General features: G+C 47.7%; 1 protein-coding gene across 2 annotated transcripts in view; it reads left to right on the top strand.

Moving 5' to 3' along the window:
• Positions 1–20,878, top strand: part of DNMT3B (DNA methyltransferase 3 beta) — a 53,454-nt gene that overhangs the window by 29,001 nt on the left and 3,575 nt on the right. For both annotated transcript variants that reach the window (XM_083744228.1, XM_083744229.1), the window contains 15 exons: positions 1,247–1,405; positions 2,526–2,633; positions 2,901–3,042; positions 4,115–4,261; positions 4,872–4,916; positions 5,665–5,744; positions 7,109–7,221; positions 8,861–9,044; positions 9,874–9,958; positions 11,542–11,687; positions 13,176–13,266; positions 13,379–13,527; positions 16,283–16,368; positions 17,066–17,135; positions 18,334–18,452. In XM_083744228.1, coding sequence (XP_083600354.1) covers positions 1,247–1,405; positions 2,526–2,633; positions 2,901–3,042; positions 4,115–4,261; positions 4,872–4,916; positions 5,665–5,744; positions 7,109–7,221; positions 8,861–9,044; positions 9,874–9,958; positions 11,542–11,687; positions 13,176–13,266; positions 13,379–13,527; positions 16,283–16,368; positions 17,066–17,135; positions 18,334–18,452 — 1,724 coding nt within the window. The remainder of the gene's footprint in view (positions 1–1,246; positions 1,406–2,525; positions 2,634–2,900; positions 3,043–4,114; positions 4,262–4,871; positions 4,917–5,664; positions 5,745–7,108; positions 7,222–8,860; positions 9,045–9,873; positions 9,959–11,541; positions 11,688–13,175; positions 13,267–13,378; positions 13,528–16,282; positions 16,369–17,065; positions 17,136–18,333; positions 18,453–20,878) is intronic.

Here is a 20,878-nt window from a genome sequence, read left to right as displayed (position 1 = left end):
TTATCAAATGGATTTTGATACCAGTCTCTAGCTCAGGGGTCTCCAAACTTTTTGGGGGCCAAGCGGCACACCTGGGATCTTGAGAGAGCACATTGGGCGCCAGTCATAAAATGGCTGCCGCGGGGGACGTGTCATCGCACAAAATGGCGGCCATGTCTGAAAACAGAGCTAGACGTTTGGTCCTGTGGAAGCGGGTGACTAGTGGGAGCAGGAACTGAGCAGGGAGAGCAAACTGTCCCTGGGGCCTTGTGGATTTATTGAATCCCACTGCTGGAGTCGCCGGTGGGCACAACGGTGGCTGTGCAAACTGCACTGGAGACCCCAGCTGCTCTCAGGGGTGGGTAACGCATTCAAAAGTCTGCGACAGCGAAGCAAAGCGACTACAGGATGGCAGGTTAAATGTACAGCAGCCGGATTTCAAAAAGAGGAGCGTTTTGTTGGTTAAATGGTTTCAAATATGGTTTGGTACGCAGGCTGAGACCGTACCTGTCCATGGACTGTCTCGCCAGAGTGGTGCATGCTCTGGTTATCTCCCGCTTGGACTACTGCAATGCGCTCTACGTGGGGCTACCTTTGAAGGTGACCCAGAAACTACAACTAATCCAGAATGTGGCAGCTAGACTGGTGACTGGGAGCGGCCGCCAGGACCACATAACACCGGTCTTGAAAGACCTACATTGGCTCCCAGTACGTTTCCGAGCACAATTCAACGTGTTGGTGCTGACCTTGAAAGCCCTAAACGGCCTCGGTCCAGTAGACCTGAAGGAGCGTCTCCACCCCCATCGTTCAGCCCGGACACTGAGGTCCAGCGCCGAGAGCCTTCTGGCAGTTCTCTCACTGCGAGAAGCAAAGCTACAGGGAACCAGGCAGAGGGCCTTCTCGGTGGTGGCGCCCACCCTGTGGAACGCCCTCCCACCAGATGTCAAAGAACTACCACCAGACTTTTAGAAGACATCTGAAGGCAGCCCTGTTCAGGGAAGTTTTTAATGTGTGACATTTTAATGTATTTTTAAGCTTTTTGGGAAGCCGCCCAGAGTGGCTGGGGAAGCCCAGCCAGATGGGCAGGGTACAAATAAGAAATTATTATTATTATTATATTATTATTATTACTGTTGATGACCCGGGGGGTTCATGGAGCCACTGATTCAAGAGCCACTGACCGGCCACGGGGGCTCCCTGAAAACTCCCTGTTAGCAGCCTGTTCCTTTCCACTTGCTTACCTTCAATCTTATTTGGTTTTTTCCAGGACAGCAAGGGTTTTCGAATCGGCGAGCTCGTCTGGGGGAAGATCAGGGGCTTTGCTTGGTGGCCCGCCATCGTCGTGTCATGGAGGGCCACATTCAACCGCAAAGCGGCCCCCGGGATACGTTGGGTCCAGTGGTTTGGCGATGGAAAGTTTTCGGAGGTGAGGGGAAAATAGGGGGAGGGCTGCCAATGGAAGCTGGGGGGGGGGGAAAGTATATTTTTTTATAATACACTGAAATGAAAGAGTGTAAAAAGGAAGAGAGGCAGAAATAAGCAAAATGGGAAATAAAGGAAGAAATAAAAAGTGAAAGAAAAGAGAGAGATAAAAAGACTTTCCATTTTTCCGTCCTGCAGCTAAATATAGTGTTCACTCATTAATACCCAACCATTCCATCTTCTGTAAACCAATTATTTTTTTCAGTCCTCAAATCCAGATACGAACTGGGTTGTGTGTCTGTGTGTTCTTCCCAGAGCTACATTTCTTAGCCTTTCTTGAAACGTGATTCCTGGAGTTGAGTCGTTCAGACACTGGAACAGACACAAGGAGTATTTGTGGACCTCCTTTTGCACTTATGAAGGTGGCTACTCGCATCTTCCAAGTGTTAGGGGGGGAACGATGGCAGGTGGTGGGGCCCCTGGCGATGCTGAGCATTTATGCCATGTTATAGGATGGCAAGCTCACAATGAACCCCCTCTAAATATGGCAATTTGCAGGATGCGGGAGTTGTACTAGTGCAGCAGCCTTCGCCCGTCTGGGTCTCCAGATGTAATTATTATTATTATTATTATTATTATTATTAATACCCTGACCTTCCCGGTTCAAAAACCGGGCTCAGGGCGGCTTACAACAAATTTAAAACACTTTATAAAAGCAACATAAAATACAGTATAAAAACATGAATAACAATTGAAATTCAAAAATTTTAAGAGAATTTAAAAATTCTATTAATTTTAAGAGAAGGAAGAGAAGGGAAATAAAAGATCAGGCTGAATTCAAATTAAAGGCCAGGCGGAACAGCTCTGTCTTACAGGCCCGACAGAAGGAGGTTAAATCCTGAAGGGCCCTGGTCTCCTGGGACAGAGCATTCCCCCAGGTCAGAGCCACCACTGAGAAGGCCCTGTAACTGCCTCCCAGCCCAGCATCCCCTCTCCCTCCTCTCGAGGAGTTTTGCAGGGGGCGGTGGGTGGGTGATGTTCCTCAAAGCAGCCCCGTGGCCCTGTCCTGATCGCGGGAGAAGCCCTCTTGTTCCCGTGGCTGAGCTTTGCCGTTTCCACCGCAGGTCTCGGTAGACAAGTTGGTGGAGCTGTTGGCGTTCCAGGAGCATTTCAACTCCACCACGTTTCACAAGTTGGTTTCGTACCGGCAAGCCATCCTTCATGTCTTGGAGGTAAGGGGCAGGCGGAGAGACAGGGAGCCTGGCTAACGGGGCCTGGCGCGATTCCACCCAGAGGAGGGAGCCGCAGGAATAACCTTACAATACACCTTCTCAAGGAAAAAGCGGGAGGGTCCTGGTCTCCACCTTTCTTTAATGGACCTCCCGTCCGTCTTCTAAGGATGAGGGTAAAAGCATCCTGAAGGTCTGTGGTGTAGCTGTTATTCCTGAATTGCCTAGTGTAAGACTAGAACTGTGGTTCCCTCCTCTTCCTCCTGGCAGGTGGCAAGCAGCCGAGCAGGCAAGTCGTTCTCGAGCGCCCCAGGGGATTCTCTTGAAGACAAGCTGAAGCCCATGGTGGAATGGGCCATGAATGGCTTCAAGCCCACCGGAGGGAAAGGACTGAAGCCCCCCAAGACCTCAGGTAAGGACCTGGCCGGGGGGGGGGCGGGCTTGGGCGAGGAAACCCAGCAAGGAGGGCAGTGGGAGCCCAGGGGAACCTGACTTAGAGAGCTGTTATTGTTGTTGTAAACAAACATCTGCCCCTTTTCCCTTATGGGGTATCCAAGAGCCCATATAGAGTCCTTATGTAGGTTCCTTATTGGTAGGGGAAAATAACAGAGGCCAACCAGAGAATATTGAGAAGCAAAGCAGCTAGTAAGCCTGATCTTCATTGATCTGTTGCAACAGGGTCCTCGCTCACCACACGCAGGAGGGAGGAGGAACCCAGAACAAAGGCTTTATATAGACTTTTGAAATCGCCACCATGTAGATCACGAACACCCCCAGATACATCTTACCTACATCACAGAAAGGGTGGTCTACAGTAGAAATCTGAGTGCCTTGTTTATCTCCTGTTGCTGTTTATCTCTTGTCTGGCAGGTTACCTATTAATGCTTACTTGATTGGATTGCCTGGGGAGCCTGGCCAGTCTTTCGTAATAATAAATACTTAGTTCCTGAGCCGGGTCACAGCCTCACACCCTATTCATATCTAAAATGTGCCCTTAAGACAGGATTTGTGAAGGAAAAGACAATGGGGAGGCTTTTCCATTTTCCTTTGACCTTGCAGAGAAAACATTTGGTCAGTTTATGACAGTTTGGAAATCAAAAATGGTTTCAGGTCGGTCTTCCTGTGCTGATCTATGTGCGTGCTTGGTTGGTACATTTATTATATATCTAAGACCTTAAAATTCTTATCACATTGTGGCCTGCTGCTTACACACAAATTCTCCACATTTGTTCACAGTGCAGAATTACGGGGTTCACAGCTTGAATATTTGACAGGGAGCCTGACCGTCTTGTCTTCAGCGTAGGCTTGCTTGTGCTGGACATTCCTACTAGCTTTCCCAATCTTTGAAGAAGGCCTCTGTGGCTCTTTGTGGGGATGGCGAACCCCACAATCCAGGACCCCCAACCTGCCCACAAACCATTCCCCTTTCTGCCTGCCAAAGAAGATGTCTGTCCCAACTAAAGCCAGCTGTCCTTTCTCTGCAGACAGCAGTCTCCTCAGCCAGAGAAGCTCTGAAGAATCTGCCGCTCCTGAATTGCCTTCCCCTGAACCTGCCCCCCCAGCCAAGCGGCTCAAGACCAATGTCTGCAATGGGAGCAACAAGGAGCAGGCGGAGGAGAACCAGAGCAGAGGTAGGATTGGGGCCGGATTGGGGTTGGGGTGTGTGGAGGGAGGGAGGGAGGGAGGGAGAGGCACCTGCAGAGGTACAATTTTAATGAAACAACAAAAACAACAACCCTTACTTCACATAATCAAAGTGTATAAGGGTAAAATCCCTGACATGCTAGTGTTCTATGTGCAGGGAGATTTTTTTAAAAAAAGAATTATTTCATAAATTTTATATGTCACTCGATTGCAAAGAAACAAACGAACTCATAGTGGTTTACAAAAGGAATACAACAAAAGTAAAAACAGCATTCGGATCATAATTACAATAAGCGATAAGCTAGAAGCAGATTAAAGTAGATGTCAGTGTTCTGCATATCTGGGTCGGAGTGTCTAAACAAAGCTTTTAGTAGTTGTCGAAAAGGGTACCATCCGGGCTCCTGTCTGATGTCAGTAGGCAGGGATATGGAGTGCGTATGTGCCATTTAATCCTATATAGAACATAGAAAGCCGGTTCTTCATACAACTCTGAAACTCTTCTAAGGAGTCCCAGTTTATTGGCTGTGGGTTTGTGTCCTGGCCTCTCCATGGAGAGGAACTTCGCTCGCTAACTCGTCGTTGCCGCTTTCTTTCCAGAGTCGATGGCTTCTGAAGTCAGGCACAACAAGAAGAGCTTGGAAGGTAAAGAGCATTTTCAGCATCAAAACCTGGCCTGATTCAGGCCCAGACAGTAGACAGTGTCATGTACTGAAGTTCTCACCCTGGGCCAGCAGGGGGATACTGTAGATAGTTCAGGTCCACATATGCAAATAAGGGGTTGAAAGTGACGTTCAGCGATTGGATAGTTACAGAAAGTGGTTACTGTTGCGTTCTAGTGGAGCTCTATATAAGCAGGCTGGCTGAACCCTTTTGGTTATGTCAGGGAAATTCCAGACGTATGGCAACCCTACACAAAAAACAAGTCTAGAGTCGGAGCCTAGGGAGCTGTCCTCTGTTCCAGGAACTCTTCCCATTGTTAGACTTTTGTGGGTGAGAGGAGTTTGTTTGGGCGCTGGGGGAGAACCCGGAGGCTGAGGGGGAGGGTGAATTAATATTGGAAAATGAATTGATAATTGATTTATATACGTTACTAACTTTGTATCAATGCCATGTTGTTGAACGTAACTGTATTTTGTAATATTTTATTTAGAATCATAGAACTGTGAGTCGGAAGGGCTGCTGTTGCTATAGTTCTCTGCACTCCACTTAGACATATTTTTAACATATTAAGCAGTATAGAAAATCAATCAATGCCGCGTGAGACCATTGGCCTCTCTAGCTCATTGGTAGAATCTCTCCAGACTGAACGCTGGGACCATTTTGTCTTATGTCAGATGCACCCTAGGGAGTGCTTATTAAAACTCTGACCTGTCCTTCGCTCGTTGAACAGACAGCTGCTTGTCATGTGGGAAGAAGAATCCGGTGACCACCCACCCCCTGTTCGAAGGGGGCCTTTGTGAGACTTGCCAGGTGAGCGTCCAGGTGATTTTTTTTTGGGGGGGGTGTTCCTCCAAACCGTTTCATGCAGAGCCATTGCCTTACTTAACAACATGGCACCAGTTTACCTGCGAGATTGCCTTATCCCGCGGAAGCCGCTTCAATTTGCGGAACTGGCACTGTTCCACATCTGTAAGAAGTCATAGAGACATGCAGGACTCTCAACTACAGCATCCATGACAGATGGCCGTCTGACCACTGCTTAAAAACTCCTAATGAAGGGGAGTCCACCACACTCCGATGGGACTTCTGTTAGTTTCCTTCTCGCTTCGTTCTTAATTTGTGTATTTGTAAGAGCTGATCTCCACTGATACCCTAACATCCATGAAATTTGATTGTTCTCTAAATGGACTTTCATTTTTGCTGCTGCAAGAAGTTGTCCTTTCCTATAATAATCTTTCAAATAATATAAATGGAGTCCTTGCAACATTCACATTATATAATCTGTTTTTATTTTGAAATAGAGGACGATGCTGTATTGGAATTATAGGTGACTGTCCTGGCCCTAAAATTGCCCGTTTTTTTTACCATATTCTAAATCATGCGAGTCTACAGTGGTACCTTGGCTGTCAACCGGCTTAGCTCCTGAACAAATTGGTTCCACAAATTGAATGCCACAAACCCGGAAGTAAGTGTTCCGGTTTGTGAACGTTTTTCGGAAGCCGAATGTCTGACGCGGCTTCCAACTGGCTCCTGCAGCCGGTCAGAAGCCACACCTTGGTTTTTGAATGGTTTCGGGAGTCAAACGGACTTCAGGAAAGGATTAAGTTCGAGAACCAAGGTACCACTGCATTGGGATTTGTAAACTAACTCAATAATCAAAGCTTATTTTTCATGAAAGCTAATAACCCTATAGGATCACCGTCAATTTCTATATTCTCCAGTGTTGACTACTGCATTATCTTACTGGATAGCTGAGTTGGCTTGCTTCACAATAGCTACTTAAATTTGGAATGTCCCACCCGCCAAATAAAGAGTTTTTAATATGTGATTGGTCCAACTGAAATATAAACTTTTTAAAAAAATTCTGCCATCGTTTTAATTGTTTTCACTATCCTTTTATTCTTTTTGTTAAACCGCTTTGAGTTTTTTTGTACAGTTAAGCAGGCTGTAAATTTTGCGAAATAAAAAAATACTGCAGATGTCCCCAGCCTTGCCCCTTCCAGATGGTTCGGACTACAATTCCCATCAGCCTCAGCTGTAGTCCGAAAAATGTGGACGGGGCCAGGCTGGGGGTGGCTGGCCTTCTCTGCAGCTTCTGATACTTATTTTGGGCCTAGGGTCACCCAGGCAATTGGAAACTGTTTAAATCTGCCATGGATCTCTTCTCCTCGCAGGTTCAGTTCCTAGAATTTTTCTACATGTACGATGAAGACGGCTACCAGGCTTACTGCAGCATCTGTTGTGCGGGGAACGAGCTGCTTCTTTGTGACAATGCCAACTGCTTCAGGTGAGAGACCTCACCTGTCTCAAGAATCCAAACTACAGCATCCCTGACAGAACCCTTGGAACCAAACCCCTGAGCTAGCTGCAATTGTATTGGGCGGAATAATAATAATTGCGGGTGGCGCTGTGGTCTAAACCACCGAGCCTCTTGGGCTTGCTGATCAGAAGGTCGGCGGTTCGAATCCCCGCGACGGGGTGAGCTCCCGTTGCTCTGTCCCAGCTCCTGCCAACCTAGCAGTTCGAAAGCACGCCAGTGCAAGTAGATAAATAGGTACCACTCCGGCGGGAAGGTAAACAATGTTTCCGTGCTCTCTGGTTTCCGTCATGGTCTTCCGTTGTGCCAGATGCGGTTGAGTCCTGCTGGCCACATGACCCAGAAAAAGCTGTCTGTGGACAAACGCCAGCTCCCTTGGTCTGAAAGCGAGATGAGTTCTGCACCCCATAGTCGCCTTTGACTGGACTTAACTTTCCAGGGGTCCTTTACCTTTACTCCACCTGCATTGTTCTGCCCGGACACTGAGGTCCAGTGCCTTCTCGGTAGTGGTGCCCACCCTGTGGAACGCCCTAACATCAGATGTCAACGAGATAAACAACTATCCAACATTCAGAAGACATCTGAAGGCAGCCCTGTTCAGGGAAGCTTTTAATGTGTGATATTTTAATATATTTTTAATCTTTGTTGGAAGCTGCCCAGAGTGGCAGGGGAAACCCAGCCAGATGGGCAGGGTACAAATAAAAAAATTATTATTATTATTATTACCACTATATGAGTTTGACCAAACTGCGGGAGGCAGTGGAGGACAGAGGTGCCTGGCGTTCTCTGGTCCATGGGGTCACGAAGAGTCGGACACGACTAAACGACTAAACAAATTACCACTATTGCTACTACTACTACTAATAATGCACTCTGTATAGAAGAAAATTCCTCAGATCCCCCCCCCCCTTTTTGCTGTACATGCAGAACCCTCCTTGTGCTTTATCTGGAGTTGTTTTTCTTTGTAACATTCGGCCGTTAGGTTCCCCTTTAACTGGTTCCTTCCAGTTTTGTGGTTGGGCCACACTCTTGCATAGTAATACTGGCCTTACTGATAATGTGTTTTGCAGAATTTTGACCTCCTGGCTGTGGAGGAACAGAGGAGCTGCCCAACCTTACTGTCACGGTCCGGTCTACGGGCGATCAAAGTCCCGGCTGAGGACGTTGGGACCGGGGGCAAGATGGCGGGTGGGAGCAGGAATGAGAGTCCAGAAGGGTCCGAGAATCGGGAAACAGGGAGTCACGAGGTCAAGGGTCCGAGGGTCAAGAAGCAAGGAGTCAGGAAGTCAAGGGTCCGAGGGTTGAGAAGCAAGTCAAAGGTCTGAGTATCAGGAAGCAAGAAGCCAAACGCAGCAGGGCAGGAAACGTGTTGCTGTGGCAAAGAGCCAAAGGGAAAATGCTGATCTTATATCCCTTCCCGGCTCTTGCCACCAGGTGCAGCGAGTTACCAAGCAGCCTCACCTGTGTGGCCACGCCTTGCCTCCCCAGAATAAACTCAGGAAGGCCCCAGTCTGCGAAGCCCTACTGGTCACAGAGCCTGGCTCCTGCATGCACTCCTGACACTTACGGAACACCCCCCCCCCCGTTCCTCTTCCCTTGTTTTGTGCAGGTGCTTCTGTGTGGACTGTCTGAACCTGCTAGTGGGTCGCGGGGCGGCCGACACAGCCAGGAAGGAGGACCCCTGGAGCTGCTACATGTGCCAGCCGCAAGAGCGTCACGGGATGCTTCAGAGGAGGGGCGACTGGAACACCCGCCTGAAGGAGTTCTTCACGGACGAGAAGGGGCTGGAATACGTAAGGAAATAGGGGTGTGGTTAAAGGGGGGCAGCGTAGCCCACCTGCCCTAAAGTAGAATTATAGAATTGTAGAGATTCTCTGATGTTCGGATCCTGCTTTTTGGCTTCCCATTGAAACATCTGGCTGCTGCCTGTGAGATGCACTCCTGTTATACAAAAATCTCCAAATGGGTCCGAATTTCAATGTCTAAAACTCCTGGTAGAGGACAAGGATCTAGAGATCACGCTAAGGGTGGCCAAATTCTGTGCGAGAGCTTGGGAACAAGCTGTACTACCAAAATGATTAAGGTTTTAAATGACAATTTTACGTTATATTTTAGTGATCACGATTTAATCTATATTTTCTGAATATTATCTGAATTGTCTCTGTTATGTTGTTGTTGTTTAGTCGTTTAGTCGTGCCCGACTCTTTGTGACCCCATGGACCAGAGCACGCCAGGCACTCCTGTCTTCGTCTCTGTTATACCCAATTGCAATTCAATGTATTCCTGTCGTGTTTTATGATTTACCTGATATTGTAAGTGACCCGGAACTGGTCTGTGACCGTAATAATAAAATTCTATTCTGAGAACAGGATGCTGGACTAGATGGGCCATTGGCCTGATCCTGCAGGCTATTGTTACGCCACGTTCTTAGGTCCAGTTGGTGATGTGAAACTTGTGCATTTGATTTTCTTAATGGCTAGGATTCCCACTTCTTGCATGTGGCAACCTTAGAAGAGGCTTCCTATATTTGCAATGAACCTAAGCCAGTGGGAGATATGGGCACCGGTGGTGGCTGGTGGTGCCATTTCCTACTCTCTCTCTCCCGCCCTTCTCTTCTCACAGGAGCCACCAAAAATCTACCCTGCCATCCCAGCGGCAAACAGGAGGCCAATCAGAGTGCTGTCTCTCTTTGATGGAATTGCAACAGGTGAGAGGCCCCCTCAAGCACTTCAACAAACGCTGATGTCTGGGAATCAAAGAAGTACCGTACTTTTTGCTCTATAAGCCTCACCTTTTCCCTCCTAAAAAGTAAGGGGAAATGTGTGTGCGTCTTATGGAGCGAATGCAGGCTGCGCAGCTATCCCAGAAGCCAGAACAGCAAGAGGGATCACTGCTTTCACTGCGCAGCGATACTTCTTGCTGTTCTGGCTTCTGAGATTCAGAATATTTTTTTCCTTGTTTTCCTCCTCCAAAAACTAGGTGCGTCTTGTGGTCTGGTGTGTCTTATAGAGCGAAAAATATGGTATTTCTTGTGCCCTGCTCATCTGACTGGATTGCCCCAGCCACACAACAACACATCCAAAGGGCCACACACCAATATACAGTGGTACCTCGAGTTAAGTACTTAATTCGTTCCAGAGGTCCGTTCTTAACCTGAAACTGTTCTTAACCTGAAGCACCACTTTAGCTAATGGGGCCTCCTACTGCTGCCACGCTGCCGGAGCACGATTTCTGTTCTCATCCTGAAGCAAAGTTCTTAACCAGAGGTACTATTTCTGGGTTAGCGGAGTCTGTAACCTGAAGCGTATGTAACCTGAGGTACCAGTGTACTAGAAGCTGGGTTCAAATCACATTTTTGCTAGGGCAGTGAGTAGGTCATTTAGCTGAATCGCAGGTCCATCATTCACTTTTTCAATCTCACCATTTTGTTTCCCTACTGCTGGTTTAATAACGCATTATGAATGTTAAAAGTAGGACGTTGTGTGTCCACGCAGGACTAATCTATACTGGCGCCTTATAACGTTATAAATGCGTTATAAAAGTGTGACACTGGGGCACTGTACATTAGCCAATGGAAAATTGCATTGAGAGCTTTACAACTCCTTTTTCTTAGCGTTTTTTTAGATCAGTGGAGATCCAGCCATAGTTATCAAAACCATTCCTTAAGGTTAAAAAGCACGAGTATATCTCTGCCCCTGGCCCCCCTGCGCAGAGAATGCCCTGTAGCATAGTAATGGCACTGTGAAAAATGTTCGTTGATAACCCTTGAGAAAAAATGCTGCTCTGCCTTGCTAGGTCATAGTGAGGATGGACGAGAACAGCCATCATCACCGCTAAAGGACAGCTCATCCCACAGTGGTGGTCGAGCCTGTACCCTCCTTCCTTAAGGCCAGTCTGGTTCATTTGACCCCATGTCTATCTCTGTCCATCTCCCTTCCCCTGTCCTGCATCTTCCAGGCTGTCCCATGACATTCGTGATTTGTTTTGGTCCCATCACTGATCTTCTGTTGGCAGTGTTGTTCCTCATCAAATGATGTTGCGCATGCATGATGTGCGTGTGTGTTTGTGTGTGAACAAAACGTGCACTGGGAAATTGTCATTTTACATGCCACAGTATTGGCCAGAGCATGCGCATCAACACTGCAGCTCCTGAGAGTCTCTTGTTTCTGTCGGGATGTGGACGCCCTGCGCATCTTGGCTCCCACAGTTGGAGCTGTTGGCTGGGGAATCACAAGGGAACTCAATGGCCACCTCTCCCATCTCCTCACCCGTGGTGCTTTGACTCTTTAGGCTACCTCGTCCTGCGGGATCTTGGCATCCAGGTGGAGAAATACGTCGCCTCTGAGATATGCGAGGAGTCCATAGCCGTGGGAACTGTGCGGCACGAAGGGAACATCAAATACGTGCATGACGTCAGGAACATAACCAAGAAAAATGTAAGGAGATTCCCTGTGGTCCAGTTGAGACTTCGTGGCTGAGGCTGCTGGCTTGGTTGTATTGGAAGACAGGTCAAGATGTCTGTTATTATTTACAGTCATACCTCGGGTTAAATTTGCTTCAAGTTAAGCGCGTTACAGTTCGCTCCGCGGCAACCTGGAAGTAACGGAGCGCGTTACTTCAGGGTTTCGCCGCATGCACAGACGCTCAACATGACGGCACGCGCATGTGCAGAAGCGGCGAAAAGTGACGTGTGCATGCGCAGATGTGCCGTCGCTAGATACGTTTACCTCTAGATGTGAACGGGGCTCCGGAACAGATCCCGTTCGGATCTAGAGGTACCACTGTATTAAATTTATATACTGCCTTTCACAACGAGACCATACGGTGGTTTACAACATAAAGCATCAAGTATGTAATATAATAATAGCACAAGGGGGAAAAAGACAAATACCTCCCCACTCCACTTTAAAAGGTCATCTTTTTTTTAATTAGCCAAAGGTTTTGGAGAAGACGAATGTTTTTGCCTGGCACCTAAAGATATAACTAAGGTGCCAAGCAAACCTCCTTGGGGAGAGCATCTCACAAATGGAGAGTCCCTGCAGAAAACGTCTGTTCCTGTACTGCCACCATCTGGACCTCACGCATAGCTGGCAACGTTTTCCTTTTTTTGAAAGGGAAATTCCCTTATTCCGAATAGGATTCCTCGCAAGAAAAGGGAGAAGTTGACAGCTATGACCTCACGTGGATGAGACACACAAAGAAAAGCATCAGATAATACATTTATTTATTGAACAGAATTGATACAGTGCTTGATTGTGGTTTAAAAGATGTTTATTTTATTATAAATAACCATGGTGAGAAGAGGATGCTGGGCTCCTTTGGGCCTGACCCAGCTGTCTGGCTCTTCTGGGGTCTTCTGCGATGTGGTCATTTTGTGCAGGGCCAGGTTTAGGTTTGATGAGGCCCTCAGCTACTGAAGGTAATGGGGCCCTTTAATTGTCCAGCTGTCCTTTGTCAACAACAAATTGTCGCTGTTTTTTTGTGTTGAATATATGCTATTTGGTAATTTATGGACCTAGTAGGTATCTAAAGCCATTTGCACACCAAAGTAATTGTTGAACTGAAATACAATTAAGAAGAAGTATATTAAAAGTGAAATAATTATTAAGCTCTAACATAAAATGATTGGGGGCCCATTACTTACATCATAGGAGCGTACGCAAGACAAAACACTGTTGCTGTATGTAGGTTTTATTTTATTTGTTTTCTATCTTATATTTTGGAAATGCACATTCAGTTTCCCCCCTTTAATTTTTTTGGGGTCCCCCAAGAGAGTGGGGCCCCAAGCTAGAGCTTGTTTAGCTTATACGTAAATCCGGCACTGATTTTGTGAAGTCTCAGAAGCCTGGGATTTACAAACAAGACAGGCAACATGACTTTGCACTTGACCCTGCAAAACCCATTGCTCTGCTTCCCTGTTGCAGATTGACGAATGGGGCCCTTTTGACCTGGTGATTGGTGGAAGCCCCTGCAACGACCTTTCCATTGTCAACCCTGCCAGGAAGGGCCTGTATGGTAAGCAGCCCTTGGAAGGATAGGGGCTCTCAGCTTGGCTCCTCAACCCCAAGGTTATTATTATTATTTAATGTCCTACATTCCTTTGACCCACCCGTCTTCCTCCTTGCAGAGGGGACCGGGCGACTCTTCTTCGAGTTCTACCACCTTCTCAATTACACGCGCCCCAAAGCCGGAGAGGAGCGCCCCTTCTTTTGGCTGTTTGAGAACGTCGTGGCCATGCGCATCAACGACAAGAGGGACATCTCTCGTTTCCTGGAGGTAAAGGCTGGGTGGGGGGGACAGTCTTTTCCTCAAGGGCCAGAAGCTTTTGAAAAACAGAAGGAAAAAAAAATAGAGGATGACTGAGCTCTGCAAAATGTGTTTGCAATTATTTAATTGAAGGCATGGATCCTGCTTTCGCATGGATGGGTTCTAATAGGGGCAGACTAGAAGGTAGAACCAGGACGCGGGTGGCACTGTGGGTAAAACCACAGAGCCTAGGACTTGCCGATCAGAAGGTCAGCGGTTCGAATGAGCTACCGTTGCTCAGTCCCTGCTCCTGCCAACCTAGCAGTTCGAAAGCACGCCAGTGCAAGTAGATAAATAGGTACCGCTCCAGCGGGAAAGTAAACTGCATTTCCGTGTGCTGCTCTGGTTCTCCAGAAGTGGCTTAGTCCTGCTGGCCACATGACCCAGAAGCTGTACACCGGCTCCCTCGGCCAATAAAGCGAGATGAGTGCCGCAACCCCAGAGTCTGCCATGACTGGATCTAATGGTCAGGGGTCCCTTTACCTTTACCTTAGAAGGTAGAAGAAGGCTTTTGGGGTATTAAGTGAATGCCCATTAGCGGGATGCCCTGTTGTGTAAGACCTTCCTGTGCCCGTGTTTCATCCAAAACCCTTTAAATGATCTTTGTTGTACTGTCCACCTCTTTTCCATTTCCCTTTTCATAATTGGTGCACCTGCACTTAAGGACATTGCTCAGCTCCTTTGCGTGGCCTTGCTCTGATGACCGTGCAGCGGACTGTTCACAATCGGCGTACAACCGATTCTAGGAATCCATTTACTTTATTTTTTCCGTGTATAAAGCTAAAGGGACCCCTGACCATTAGGTCCAGTCCTGACCGACTCTGGGGTTGTGGCGCTCATCTCGCTTTATTGGCTGAGGGAGCCGGCGTACAGCTTCCAGGTCATGTGGCCAGCAGGACTAAGCCCCTTCTGGCGAACCAGAGCAGCGCACGGAAATGCCGTTTACCTTCCCGCCGGAGTGGTACCTATTTATCTACTTGCACTTTGACGGGCTTTCGAACTGCTAGGTGGGCAGGAGCAGGGTATTTTTTTTAGTAAGTTATTGGACTTATTCTTTGCTTATTGTACGAAATGCCCCCAAAGCAATTTGACTCCTACCCCACCCAACTGCAAGGTGAAAACCAAACAGAGTAGGAGATTGTCATATGATGTGATCCAAATTAAAAGCAAGGTGCCAGGGTAAACAGAACTGTCTTAAAGTCAATAATGATGGGGAGAGCATTTCGTAGTTGAAAAGGCCTGTATTTTTATTTTTATACAGTATATATTTTTTATTTTATTTTATTTTTTATTTGATTTGTATGCCGCCCTTCACCCGAAGATCACAGGTCATTCACAGCATAGTACTAGAATTAGTACTATTGTTGTCATTGCCACTGCTGCTGCTACTACTTCTCTCCCCGATGCTTTTTAACATCTTTATGCGCCCCCTTGCCCAGATTATCCGGAGCTTTGGGCTGGGCTGTCACCAATATGCTGATGACACTCAGCTCTATCTGCTGATGGATGGCCACACTGACTCGGCCCCGAACACACTGGCCAGATGCTTGGAAGCTGTGGCTGGATGGTTTCGTGGGAGCCGATTGAAACTAAATCCTTCGAAGACAGAGGTCCTATGGCTAGGTCGGGATGGCATGGGGATGAGGGAGCAACTCCCTTCTCTTGCGGGGGCCCAATTAGTGCCATTGCCTTCCGTTAAGAGTTTGGGTGTAATCCTTGATGCCTCCCTTTCCATGGAGGCGCAAGTTACAGCAACAGCCAAGGCGACATTTTTCCACCTTCGCCGCATCAAGCAGTTGGTCCCTTACCTTTCCCGCCCCGACCTGGCCACAGTGATCCATGCGACGGTCATCTCCAGGCTTGACTACTGTAATTCGCTCTATGCGGGGCTGCCCTTGAAGCTGTCCCAGAAACTTCAGCAGGTACAGAATGCTGCAGCGAGGCTCCTCACGGGGTCTCTGCCATGGGAGCATATTCACCCAGTGCTTTTCAAGCTGCACTGGCTCCCGGTGGAATACAGGGTCAGATTTAAGGTGCTGCTTTTGACCTTTAAAGCCCTTCACGGCCTAGGACCCTCGTACCTCCGGGACCGCCTCTCCTGGTCTGCCCCACGGAGAGCCTCAAGGTCCATAAATAATAACACCCTAGTGGTCCCGGGCCCTAAGGAAGTTAGATTGGCTTCAACCAGAGCCAGGGCCTTTTCAGCACTGGCCCCGGCCTGGTGGAACGCTCTGCCTCATGAGACCAGGGCCCTGCAGGATCTGATTTCTTTCCTCAGGGCCTGTAAGACAGAGTTGTTCCGCCTGGCCTTTGGCTTGGAGCCAGTTTGATTCCCTCCCCCCCCTCTCTCTTTTTTTCCTCCTCTTTCTTTCTTTTCCTTCTCCTGCGATGAGGCTACATTTTAATATTTTAATGTTCCATTATTTTAATGTTGTATTTTATTTTTGTTTTTAAGTTGTAATCATTCATCTTGTTTTTATTATTGCTTGTAAGCCGCTCTGAGCCCGGGTTGGCTGGGGAGGGCGGGGTATAAATAAAAAATTATTATTATTATATTATCATTACTATCCTAAACATGGCAGAGCATGAGGCAGCCTGTAATTCATCTTTCTGACTTTTGGAGTTGCTTCTTTTCCCCAAACTGCATCTAATCCTGCTGTCAAAGGAATTGTGAAATAGTCCTTCTGCCACTTGGTCCCTAACTGCCGTCCCTTTTTGTCTTCAGTGTAACCCTATTATGATTGATGCCGTCAAAGTCTCGGCTGCACACCGGGCGCGATACTTCTGGGGGAATCTGCCTGGGATGAACAGGTAATTTAGAAGCCCCTCTTGTGGGCGGGAGTTCCAGCTCTTGCACTGTATGAAGAAAGACTTCCTTTTCTCTGTCCCAAATCTTCCATCGCTCAGCTTCATCAGATCTCCACAAGCTCCAGTGTGATGAGGGAGAAAAACATCCTTCTCCCAGGTTCCCCAAACCTGGGGTCTTCAGCTGTTTCTGAACTACAACTCCCACCATCCCTAGCTAGCAGGACCAGTGGTCAGGGATGATGGGAACTGTAGTCCAAAAAACAGCCGGAGACCAAAGGTTGCGAAATCCCGTAGGCTATGCATAATTTTATAAATTCTGCCCTGTTGCCTTTTACTTGCCTTTTCCGTAAACTAAAAAGTTCCAAATGCTGCAACCTTTGTAGTTGAGTCGCTCCATGCCATGGATCATTTCGGGAATCCAGTTCTGAAGCTTTTCAAACACCACCACCACAACAACATGCGCTCGGCAACATATAGAGTGCCAAAGTTCCCGCACATTGCTGCAAAACGATAAGCTTGGAGGACAATTGGGCAGTGGCTTAAGAGAGTAATTTGCTTTGTTCAGGGAAGTTTTTAACGTGTGATATTTTATTGTATTTTTGGCTTTTATGGAAGCCGCCCAGAGTGGCTGGGGAGGCCCAGCCAGATGGGCGGGGTATAAATTATTATTATTATTATTATTATTATTGTCTTTTCTTAGGCCCCTGGTAGCTTCGACGACGGATAAACTTGAACTTCAGGACTGCTTGGAGTACGGCAGAACAGCCAAGGTATTTTTGGTACTTTCCCCTCCATTTCAACTAGTTCCTCCATTCTTATTCCCCCCTCCATTCTTATGAATGATCCGGGGGGGGGGGGGGAAGAAAGGTAATGACAACCTTTGCCAACCCATTGACCTCCACATGTTGTTGACCAACAACAACTGGAAGGTTTTCCAGGTTGGCAAAGGGCTGGGCTATGGAATGCCCCCTGGGTCTCTCGTCCTGCAAATTATGTCCCAAATTGCCTGTATTATATCTCTAGTGGAGCCTGGAGTGACCCTCTTCCCAGCCCCTCTTTCCTGCTGCCCTCCCCCCCTTCCCACCCATGTGAGGCTCTTTATGCCGAACGAAACGGCGAGACACTCTCCCTTCTGTCTCTCCCCTGCTCTACTTGTGCGCAAGGAACTCAAACATTCCACAGATGTGACAAAATGCAGCCCAAAATGGATCTCTCGGTTGGAGGGGGCGGTTGCACCACTAAGGGGACATTGTCCCCTCTGAGGAAGAGATGCAAAGACCCTCTTTCGCATTCCTGAGGGCCCGTTAGTGACCTCCCAGTGGCTGCTTTTCATCTGGATATTTTTAGCTGCCTTCTGGGCAAAATACCTCGCGCCCCCCCCCCCCACGCGCCACTTGAAGGCATACCAGTGACATCTGAGCGCATTTCTGGCTGATGGATGAGAAGCCTAAAATCACTGGACAGAGCCAGCCTCCCTCCCTTCCTCTGTCGGACGTCATTAATGCTACCACTTTCTGGAAACCTTCACACTGAGGCGCTTGTATTTTTTGGGGGGTGGTGGTGGTCATTTGTAGGGACGTGGGTGGCGCTGTGGGTTAAACCACAGAGCCTAGGGCTTGCGATCAGAAGGTCAGCGGTTCGAATCCCCGCGACGGGGTGAGCTTTCCTTGCTCAGTCCCTGCCCCTGCCAACCTAGCAGTTCGAAAGTACGCCAGAGTGCAAGTAGATAAATAGGTACCGCTCCAGTGGGAAGGTAAATGGCATTTCCATGCACTGCTCTGTTTCACCATAAGCGGCTTAGTCATGCTGGCCACATGACCCGGAAGCTGTACACTGGCTCCCTTGGCCAATAAAGCAAGATGAGCGCCACAATCCCAGAGTCATCCGCGACTGGACCTAATGGTCAGGGGTCCTTTAGGGTGGTCATTTGTGTTTTTTAAAAAAATGTTTGCTTTTCTTCTCTTTCAGTTGAAAAAGGTCCAGACCATCACCACAAAGTCTAATTCCATCAGGCAGGGGAAAGCCCAGACTTTCCCAGTGCGGATGAATGGCAAGGACGACAATTTGTGGTGCACTGAATTGGAAAGGTGGGATACAAGGGGGGGGGGAAATAATGGCGCATGGCAAGGGGGGGGGGAGAGGGAGAGATGAAAGGAAACAGGCAGGGGCTGCCCAGGAAATTCTTTTCTTCAGAGCAGTTGGGGCTTCAGCCTCTCTTCAAGAGGTGCAAATTTTTGTTTTCCCGCAAAGGGGTGCATGTTAAAGATTATTTGTCATGGAGTAGTTACTTCTACCACTCTTGAAATTGTTATGATTTGTTCCTGTTGTTATTCATTGGTAGACTTAATTCTGTGTCCAGGGCAGCTGTCTACCAGCTCCACCTGGTACACAGGCTAAGACCCTACCTGCCCGCGGACTGTCTTGCCAGAGTGGTGCATGCTCTAGTTATCTCCTGCTTGGACTACTGCAATGCGCTCTCTGTGGGGCTACCTTTGAAGGTGACCCGGAAACTGCAATTAATCCAGAATGCGGCAGCTAGACTGGTGACTGGGAGTGGCCGCCGGGACCACATAACACCGGTTCTGAGAGATCTGCATTGGCTCCCAGTACGTTTCCGAGCACAATTCAAAGTGTTGGTGCTGACCTTTAAAGCCCTAAACGGCCACGGTCCAGTATATCTGAAGGAGCGTCTCCACCCCCATTGTTCATCCCGGACACTGAGATCCAGCGCTGAGGGCCTTCTGGCGGTTCCCTCACTGCGAGAAGTAAGGTTACAGGGAAGCAGGCAGAGGGCCTTCTCGGTGGTGGCGCCCGCCCTGTGGAACGCCCTCCCAGCAGATGTCAAAGCAATAAACAACTATTTTACTTTTAAAACACAACTGAAGGCAGCCCTCTTTAGGGAAGTTTTTAATGTCTGATGCTGTACTGTTTTTAATATTCAGTTGGAAGCCGCCCAGAGTGGCTGGGGAAACCCAGCCAGATGGGCGGGGCATAAATAATAAATTATTATTATTATTATAGACTTATCAGTTGCTTGTTACCTAACTAGGTCTCCAAGTGACTTACGTTTGAAAACATAAATGTAAATGCATTACACCACAGGGGGGGAAATGAGGCAAAACAATTTAATTTATTTGAGAATAATATTTATCTGTGCCTTGGCATCATAATCGCAGTAGTTTAAAATTATATAAAACCATACAGTAAAATAATAAATGTTAAAAGCAAGTTAAAACCAAAAGAATGAAAAAGAAACACCAGTGGACCAGTGTGGGGTATGGGTGCAATCTTAATTGCCTGACTAATAATAATAATAATAATAATATCACGCCCATCTGGCTGGGCTGTCCCAGCCATTCTGCATAGACCTGGCAGAATGGAAAAGTTTTCAGCAATTCAAGGTTCTGGTTTCCCCTCTAATGGCTTGAGACCACAATACATTTCCTCATGTGAACCTGCCCAGACCCTGGAATCATCACCATACACGGAGACCCTTCTCTGCACATCACATCCAAAGGGCGTTGAGGGGAAAACGGACCTTCTCCGTGATTGCTCCCTGTCTATGGAGCGCTCTGTTTGGGGAGGCCCTCTTGCAGGGCTGGCCCATTCATGAGGCAAGATGTGGCAACCACCTTGGGCGGCTGTATCCATGGGGCAGCAATTCCGGCCTCCAAGGACTGCTACCACCACAGCAGCACTTGCGGCACAATCCTTGGAGGCAGGATCTGACCCGTGGCACCTGGAAAGTGACATCTTGGTGAATATTAGGAGGCTCTGCCAGTTTCCTCCCACCATTCTTCCCAGTGTAAATAATCTTTATTCCCGTCTTGTTCCAGGTGTACATCTTTGCACGCCTCTTCTTCCCTCGAGGGGCAGGTGGTGCCATTTTTCGGTTCATCTCAGGTGCCAAAGTGTCTTGGGGCAGTCCTGCCTTCTGGGCACCACCTTCATCGATGTTTCTGCAATAGGCACAGATGTCTTGTTTCCCCGGCATACGATAGTCTTGGTTTTTTTAATTAATTTTTTAATTCATTTTCCAATACAAAATTATACAATCAAAACATCTTTTCTTTTTATCACCAATTTCACCTTTTTGACTTCCCTCAGCTTGTCTGATAATCCCCCATTTTACTCACTTCGGCATACAATAGTCTTGTTGCTAGGTTTCATGTTGCTTATGTAATTTTAATAATAATAATAATAATAATTATTATTATTATTATTATTATTATTATTATTATTATTTATACCCCGCCCATCTGGCTGGGTTTCCCCAGCCACTCTGGGCAGCTTCCAACAGAACACTAAAATACAATAACGTATTAAACATTAAAAGCTTCCCTAAACAGGGCTGCCTTCAGATGTCTTCTAAAAGTCTGGTAGTTGTTTTTCTCTTTGACATCTGGTGGGAGGGCGTTCCACAGGGCAGGTGCCACCACCGAGAAGGCCCTCTGCCTGCTTCCCTGTAACTTGGCTTCTCGCAGGGAGGGAACTGCCAGAAGGCCCTCAGAGC

Source organism: Podarcis gaigeae (genome assembly GCF_964106915.1).
Source record: "Podarcis gaigeae genome assembly, chromosome: 6".
Classification (NCBI taxonomy): Eukaryota; Metazoa; Chordata; class Lepidosauria; order Squamata; family Lacertidae; genus Podarcis; species Podarcis gaigeae.
This window is presented reverse-complemented; position numbering and strand designations above follow the sequence as displayed.